This window comes from Panicum virgatum, chromosome 2N (genome assembly GCF_016808335.1).
Source record: "Panicum virgatum strain AP13 chromosome 2N, P.virgatum_v5, whole genome shotgun sequence".
Classification (NCBI taxonomy): Eukaryota; Viridiplantae; Streptophyta; class Magnoliopsida; order Poales; family Poaceae; genus Panicum; species Panicum virgatum.
This window is the reverse complement of record NC_053146.1, coordinates 53,155,157-53,163,390: the sequence shown is the minus strand read 5'-3', so window position 1 is coordinate 53,163,390 and position 8,234 is coordinate 53,155,157. Positions and strand designations below refer to the sequence as shown.

Sequence of the window (8,234 nt, the reverse complement as noted above, 5' to 3'; positions counted from 1 at the left end):
AATTATTTTTATGTAATAAAAAAAGTAACTAATTCAATTATGGTTGAATATAGAATGGCAGCACCCGGAACCCTCCTGATTTAGCTCAGGCCATTGCGGTCATGCTCACCGGACGAGACGAGCAGACGGCACTCCTCCGGGAGATTGTTGAGCAAGGCAGAGCGCAGCGGCATGAGCAGCACCACCAGCCCGCTGTCCCCGGATATGAGCAGTTTCTGAGCACTCAACCGCCACTGTTCCACAAAGCAGATGAGCCACTGGAAGCAGATAGCTGGCTCCGGACCATCGAGTTCAAGTTCATCCAGCACCCGTACGATGATGGGGACAAGACAGGATTTGCAGCCCAGCAGCTCAGGAGTCCCGCACGCACTTGGAGGGACAATCACGTGGTCATGTTTCCCGAGGGCACTCGGTTCACCTGGGCCCAGTTTAAAGAAGCATTCAGGGCACACCACATTCCAACATGAGTGATCAGAAGAAAGCTCACCGAGTTCTTGGCCCTGAAACAGGGTAACAACAGTGTTCTACAGTATTCCCAGGCCTTCAACAATTTATCGCAGTATGCGGGATATCACGTAGACACTGATGAGAAGAAACAGGCGTGCTTCAGGCAAGGGCTTAGCAGCAAGCTCCAAGATCGCCTGGCGATGATTAAGTTGGACACTTTCAGTGAGCTAGTCAATGGGGCTATCATTCAGGAGGATGCCCATCTGGCTCATAAAGCGGAGAAGAAGAGAAAGGCGCCGGCAGCGGGATCTTCGAGCAGCGCTCCCCAGAGGTTCCGTCTGGTACAGTCGGGCCCACAGAGAGCCCCTTTTCAGCACCAGCCACAGCAGCAGTGGAGATACAAGCCCCCTCAGTACACATCGTCACAGGGGACAGCCAGGCCTCCTGTTCCTTAGCAGGGTGAGCAGAAGGTATGGGTGCAGCAGCCGGGGATGCGCCCCAATTTATTCCTGTACTACAACTGTGGGCAGACTGGACATTTCGCACGCAACTGCCCGATGCCACCGAAGCAGGGCCAGCAGTCCGGTCAGCAGAGTCAGAAGCAGCAAGTGGCTCATTTCAAACCGGGATAAGTGCACTACACCACCCTTGAGGGTATTCCTGAGGGAGCTCCAGTGATGACGGGTATGTTTTTCATAAATGATCAACCCGTTACTGTATTGTTCGACTCGGGTGCATCTCACACCTTTATCAGTAAAGAGTGTGTTACTAGACTTGGGCTGGGTGTAGAAAACATGTCGACCCAGGTTGAAGACTCTAAATACGGCAAAAAAAAAAGCAGCAGCAACCGAGTCATCGCCCAATAGCAAGTAGAGTAGTCGCCGGCTCATCAGCGCGCCGTGCCCTGGGTCGCCGACGTCCTCGCCGAGGAGTTGGCCACTCCGTCTTAAGGATGGCAACGGATCGGGTTCGGATCAGGTGAAGTCTCCGTGCACCCAAAACCGAAACCCGAACCCGAATCCAAAACCGATTCGGGTGGAAATCCATCACCAAAACCAAACCCGCGGATACCCGAAACCCGAATGGATACCCGAAACCCGCGGATAAATATACACATATTCACATGTATAAATAAGAGGCAACAAATAATAAATATTTTCATGAGTCAACTTTCAATAAATTTAATAGTCTAAGTAAATAAGTTATCATTAACATATTATAAAACATGAGTTTTAATTCCAAATGATTTATTTTGAATATCCATTGGATATCCACGGGTGGAAACCAAAACCCGAAACCGAAACCAAACCCAAACCCGAACTTGAAAACCGTGGGCGAAAAACCCGAAACCCGAAAAACCGAAACCCGCGGATACCCGCACCGAACCCGATCCGCTGCCATCTCTACTCCGTCTCGTGGTTGCTCTCGTGCTTGCCATGGTCGTCGTGGCCGTCAGCGCGGCGAGGGTGGCACCCTGCCACGGCGCTGGCGCCGTGGGTGAAGGCAAGGGATGCGGTGGTCATATGCTCGTGGCGAGGCTCCCCGCCGGGTCTCCCGTGGTCCGGGGCACCGAGATTAAAAAAAATGCTTGGGATTTTTCGGCACACGACAGACGATACGACGAGTCCACAGCACTCGAGCGTTTGGGGACTGTACTGTACATAGGTGCTAAAGATTTATGTTTGCTTCATTTTGTAATGATTCCCTGTACAGATTAGAACACAGCATAATCATGCTTATGAAGGAGCGTGACATAAGAAATACATGCTGTCCTGCCATGGTTGTAATGGATGAGAAGATATCTACCAGACAAAAATGATATCTTGCCAACTTTTGCTTCACCTGAAAGCAATTTCTTAACCACTTCAATAAGGTTGTAATGATGGAGGCCGGTGATCAGCGGAGCTTCAGGTGTCTCCTTGCAGTTGCAGAGGTCATCCCCAGTGGCACTACACCCTTGATGCATCAGTGTATTGTAAGTCAACTGTCGCGTCAAAGCAAAATTCTTTTCCCGGTTCAAATGCTGCTTCAAGCTCTTCATAGCTTTGCTGAACTTTCAGATTCTTCGATGCAGTCAGGCCCTCCTGTAATATAGCAGTGAGAATCAGGTAAACATGTTAGGCTAAAATTGCCATAACCGGACATCTGATCGAATACATGCATAAACTCTGTAGCTTGGTGTTTAATAAAAGCTCTGTCTGTAATAAATTTTCCCCAACGACCAATCCAATTTAAGATTGCTGGCTCTAAGAAGTTGTAACAAAATTGCTGTCAGCAAAAAAACATAAAAAAGAACTGCTGCAAGAAGATGAGAAATGATTGCAAAAATAGGGATAGTAAGATGCTAATTGAGTTGCTTTTTATCCACCAAAAAATTTTGAACAGAAACTATCCTTGAGTAACACCACATAATACTGAACCTCCTATAAAATATCCTCAATGCAGCATAACCAACTATTTCATTCAGACAGTTACGGAATAATAGATACCTTTTCAACATACTCAGCAACAGTGCACTTTATAATTTTCTTGATGGTTTCTTTCTTCACTTTTGATGGCCCAATTAAGTGTAGAGCGACTTCTTTCGGTATCTTCAGCACCGCAAGAGCAATTAGTAAGTTAGAACAACCTCAACCTATGTGCAAATGGGTTCAGGCAGATATAAACTGAAAGGATAACTTTTGAATGGGAACTTACATCTGGAGTTTTTCCTGAATGATTTAGGTAGCACCATGTGGAAGACAATGTCAACAAAGGTAGGCAGTGTTAGGTTCCTATGGCCAATTTAAATAACACAAAGTATAATATACAAACAACAAGACGTTAAAATGATTTATGCAGATCAACCACATGACATATTGAACCCATATCTTTTAAATATGTCTGAGGTGAAATTCAGAATTTGCAAGATGTGAGTACAAATAACACGAGCATAGTTGCAGGCAAAATTATATGAAATTGCCAAATGATGGACAGAATTAGAAATCAGGGTTTGTAAAAGTTACAATAGTACCTCCTTTCATTCGTCGAAAACCAGGAAGGGGTTGTGCAGCGGCAACCTTCTTTTTGAAAACTTCCTCAAAGATAGAATCTGTCATTGTACCAGATACATTTACTTGTATCTGCATTTTGTAAGAAAGATAATGAAAAGATAAAATCAAGAATAGATTGGTCAAAATAGTTAGGACCTTTTTACACCTTCTATACATTACTGACAGTAATATGCTAGCTAACCTTTATCAGACCATCCTCTTTAGGACACACTGAAACACAAACGTCTTTGAATGATATTGACGACGGCATCAGCTTTTCTGTGCCTGATAATTTAAATGAATGACTGATAAGTCAGTACTCTAGGATTTTCAGAACATACACAGTTTCAAGAAATTGATAAGAGGAATAGCTGTACATTGTACTGGAGATGCTGCCTTAAGCGAACCACAGTCTTTCCGGTTGATTCTGAAAGAGATATTATATAAACAATTCAAAACATTCATTAGCATTATGGACAAGATACCACCTCCATGATACAATATAGCATGAGATTAGGCCGGCAATCATTGATATGATCGTTGCTAAATGCTAAATAATCCCTAACTACAGTCTTTATAAGGCAAAAAAGAATAACTGTATATGACAAAAGAAAAGGTAGCAAGGCACCAGAAACAACCTACCGTTGTGAAGTTTGTTTGTTTAACACCATTGAAGAAGCTACAGATTGTAGTCTTTGAGAAAATTGACACTGAAGTTGCATTGCTCTTGCACATATATGTTTGGTTATCTGCATGACAACCCGCAAATCCAGATTGTAATTGTCAACAGATAAGCTAAAGTAGAAAAGACGATACCAAGGGATGAAAATATAGGCGAGGCAATAGCAATACTGATTTTTTTCGAACAAGTAAAGTTGAATTATCCCTTCCTTCAGTAATCTTCTCAAGCAAATTCCCATGCATAAATTAATTTGCAACAATGTTTGCAGAGTCTGAACATGTTTTAGGCTTTTAACAAGCCTTTCATTGGTGGCAAAATAAAACGATGTCAGCGCAGCTTTCCGAGTTTCTTCATCCCAAATTTTGGTGAATGGCTCAAGAAAGACAGGACTCAGCTAAACTCGAGTTCTTGCATACGTAGTGCCTAACCGTAAAATAAGCCTGAAGACTGAACCCTAATTGCCCGAGCAGAAACAGGAAACGTAGTGCTTAACCGTAAAATAAAGCTTGCCTGCAGAGCAGACCATGGTATGCACAAAAGTTTTTTTAAGCGTAATCCGAACCATTCTAGCAGAATTGCCCAGGAAGTGTTACCGCAACGGAGATAATCCTTGCAATTGCAAACACGCAGAGGAAGCTCCGGCCTCAAGGGGCAACATCCAATTGAGGGCGTCGCCCACCTTGGGGTTGGGGCTGAGGAGGGCCATGGCCGCCGGCGTAGCAAGGGAGCTCCCGAGGGGAGTGGATAACTCCATTGCTCCTCCTTGGAAGTCGCAGGTTCGCGGCGGCGGCAGCAGGAAGCAGCAACCCCCGGGCCCCGACTACGGAGCTTCCCCTTTCCCAGCTCGGAGGCAGTCCGTACGATTGGGGATCGGACGGTTGATATACATCCATGAGAGAAAATGTCTCGCTCCTTGTTCCATCCCAGCCGTTGGTTCCATACAGGACGGAGGAAATGGCTCCGTGAGTGCTTCAGTTTTTCCACGGCGGCGATGGCGGCGGCGGCGGGGGCGGGGGCGTTCGAGGAGATGCTGCGGGTGGTGGAGGCGTGCGCGGTACGCATCAGGTGGCGTCTCCGCCCCGGCTCCAAGCGCCGCCTCCTCAACGGTTAGTGCTCACTCACGAAGTCACGAGCTCTCAGTTTTCATCTCTGTTTCTAGGATTTGCTGTTGACAAGAATCCCATTTCTTAATCCGTCAGTTCCATGCTGCCCTGCTAGTCTTCTGCTAAAATTGTATTTTTGATTGATGAAATTTAATCTCGCCCAACTGCAGAAGCCAATTCTTCCACTATACCATTACATGATCTACCTTGGTGTAAGGCTTTATAGCTAACCTTCTGTTTGTACCACCGTAGTTGTAGGACACTTGATCAGCAGTTGCAAGAGGTTAGAGGTTTGATGAAAATATTCTGGTTGTAAATTACTTAGTATTTTGTGAGGAGAGTTAACGGTGTCATATTCCAGATATCCTCTTTCTCTGCACTGGGTTGCGGCCTGTGGTACTGGTGGACTACGGTGGCAAAATGCCTCAGCTACAAGAGAATCTTTGCAGCCTTCTGCATGATGCCCGGCAGGTAATTTCACGATTCCTATTTATTAAGTATTTAAATTATCTGTACTAGTTTAACACACAGAATCAGGTATAGCATATAAAAACAGTTTCTCTGTTAATTCTCATTATCTCACTGATGATAAATGATTGCTGGTGATAACAATGCCATATGTACTGTTATTTTCTTGCAAGTCATATTAGGACATTCCATTTCCACTTTCTGTACGTTGAAGTTCCATGCATATGCGAATTTACCTTGAGACACCAGGCAAGCCCTTCTTCCATGTAAGGCTGCATCCTTATGCCAACAGATGTACGTTTTATGGATCTCAATAGTGACTAGAAGTTGTTATATTGCTCTGCCATTTAACAGTTATATTTAGGACAAATGTCTTCAACGATGGTCTTTAATTTCTTTTGCTTAAATACCCTCTATCTATTAATATTATTTTATGGTGTACTTTTGACTTGTGATATGGTTCGGTTCCCAATTGCTTTCAGGAACAATCTACTATCTGTACTGGAGATTATTTGGGTTACATCTATATATTCATCTGCATCAGTTCATCCTCTGTTTAAAAAAGCGATGCTAGGCAAGCATCACCTCGCCTATCACCTAGGAATTTTTTTCAGTAGTTTTTGTGCCTAGAGTGGTTTAGGACCTGATCTAAATATGAAACTGAAATAAATTAAAAATGGTGGAAGATGAATTCTGGTCATAGAACTCATGGGTGCATTAGAAAGCCAAATTCTTTGTGTAATATGGCATATTCATTTTGTTTAAAAAGGCAGTACTCCAACTGAGCAGAAAAAATACAACCGCCTAGGCGCTAGATGGAGCATGACCACCTGCCCAGTGCCTAGCGCTTTTTGAAACATTTCAGCCATTTTAATATTATGCTTGACTTGCAGGAAACAAGCATGTTGAATCCACTTCGAGTAATGGTTATTAATGATATGCTTTACTTGATCCATGTTAAAGGACTTGCTGAACATGCATCGCCAAAAGAAAGGTCACAGCGCCAGCTAGCTTTCGTGGACCTAGAGAAAAGCTGTTGCGAAGTATTTACCTTCTCAGATCATACTTTTCTATTTTTGTCTACTGTGGTGAATCTATCATGCTTCATATTAATGCAAAATTGTTTTTATGCAGCTGCTTACAAACATAGAAGCGAATGACACTGTGCTGGAGCTTGTATCTATCCAAGATCGATTTTCAGCCAAATTCCCTGTTGAAGCAGCTGTAGATGTGCCTGTCATTCGACCTGGAATAGCAAAGCAAATGTCAGGACTTCCAGAGAGAACTATTGATGCAGAGTGCACTGACAATCACGTTGACAACAGGACATTACTGGTGGTTGATCTGAGTTCCTTCCTCGAGACCGCCCAAATTACCTTGCCCTCTCTGAATGGGTAATTTCTGGTCTGTGTGTCATCAAAATTGAACCATGGAATTTGTAGTCCAACAATACTATTATTTGAACACTTGGAAGCAAAAAAACATTTGCACAGCATCTGAATAAAACATGGCACCTTTATTCATCTTGCTGGTTCTGTTATCTAAAGAAGTGTGCCCCCATTCTTATGCATGCTATATTGCATAAATTTGGCATTTGATTTTCCCTCTCAGAATGACATGTTTTGTGCTCAATATATGCAGGTGGCTTTTAAATTATCCAGTAACATATTTATTCCGCAATGGAAGTGATGAGGCAGCTATACAGAATCTCTCCAAGCACTCTCTGCATATCTACCGAGTATATGTGTGTGGAAGTTGTCAGTCAGGTGCCAAACAATCAGAAGAGGAACTGATGAGGTAAAATGCACTGTAAACTTTTGCTACTGTGACATGCGTGTTTACACCTTTCTTATTGCATGAGTAAAACAAAAACTTCTGTAACCTGAAATTCCCATAGGTATGTGCTATCATTGTATATGTGTATGTATTGTTTCTTTCCTAATTCTTGTGGCATTCTTTAATGCAACTGTACCCGGCAGCACCTTTTTTGGTCCTTCAGAGCTCGGAGTGCAATTTTACATGTGATCTTATGAACTAACTGTTATATGGTTGCCAGTTTTTCAGTTCCTTGTGGCCTGAGCACGAAGCGTCATGAAGAGCCATGGGCCAAATCATTTATAGCTCGCATGAATGAGAAGCTCAGGCGATGCAGCCAAGTCTGGACATCCATGAGATTAGAAGTTAAGGTTTTCCATAGCCAATCGCAGGTCATCGTGTTATAGTTGGCCAGGGTGCACTTTTACGGCAGGAAGATCAGCGACGTGTCAAAAGTGCCGCCACCCTGGTCCCTGAAGTTTGTAGGCCTTGATCTGTTGCTGACTTGCTGCAGGTCAAGGTTTTCTGTACTGACATCCATGAGAGTTCCTCTGTACCATGAACCATTGAGCTTTTTTGTACAAACATCCATGAGTTGTATATTGTGCTCGAGTTTTTGTTTGAAATTTCAATATGAATGGAAAACAAGTGGCGGAAACGTGAAAATTATTGGAGCGCGCTATGAGA

General features: G+C 43.6%; 2 protein-coding genes across 3 annotated transcripts; one reads left to right on the top strand and one right to left on the bottom strand.

Moving 5' to 3' along the window:
* Positions 1–2,109: 2,109 nt before the first annotated feature.
* On the bottom strand, positions 2,110–5,013 carry LOC120661239. The gene is made up of 8 exons (XM_039940002.1): positions 4,841–5,013; positions 4,122–4,228; positions 3,857–3,906; positions 3,682–3,764; positions 3,461–3,569; positions 3,145–3,158; positions 2,937–3,038; positions 2,110–2,531 (listed from the first exon to the last, which is right to left on the bottom strand). Exons 1-8 carry the CDS (start codon positions 4,913–4,915, stop codon positions 2,397–2,399), a joined length of 675 nt encoding a protein of 224 aa, XP_039795936.1. The 5' UTR covers positions 4,916–5,013; the 3' UTR covers positions 2,110–2,396.
* A 20-nt stretch (positions 5,014–5,033) lies between these two features.
* Positions 5,034–8,234, top strand: LOC120661238. 2 transcript variants are annotated; one of them, XM_039939999.1, is made up of 7 exons: positions 5,034–5,267; positions 5,435–5,476; positions 5,626–5,735; positions 6,626–6,775; positions 6,867–7,126; positions 7,374–7,529; positions 7,789–8,234. In XM_039939999.1, the coding sequence occupies exons 1-7, from the start codon at positions 5,063–5,065 to the stop codon at positions 7,952–7,954; spliced, it is 1,089 nt and encodes a 362-aa protein (XP_039795933.1). In that variant the 5' UTR covers positions 5,034–5,062; the 3' UTR covers positions 7,955–8,234. The 2 variants fall into 2 exon arrangements, with proteins under 2 accessions (XP_039795933.1, XP_039795935.1); XM_039940001.1 differs by lacking the exon at positions 5,435–5,476 and having other exon boundaries at positions 7,789–8,229.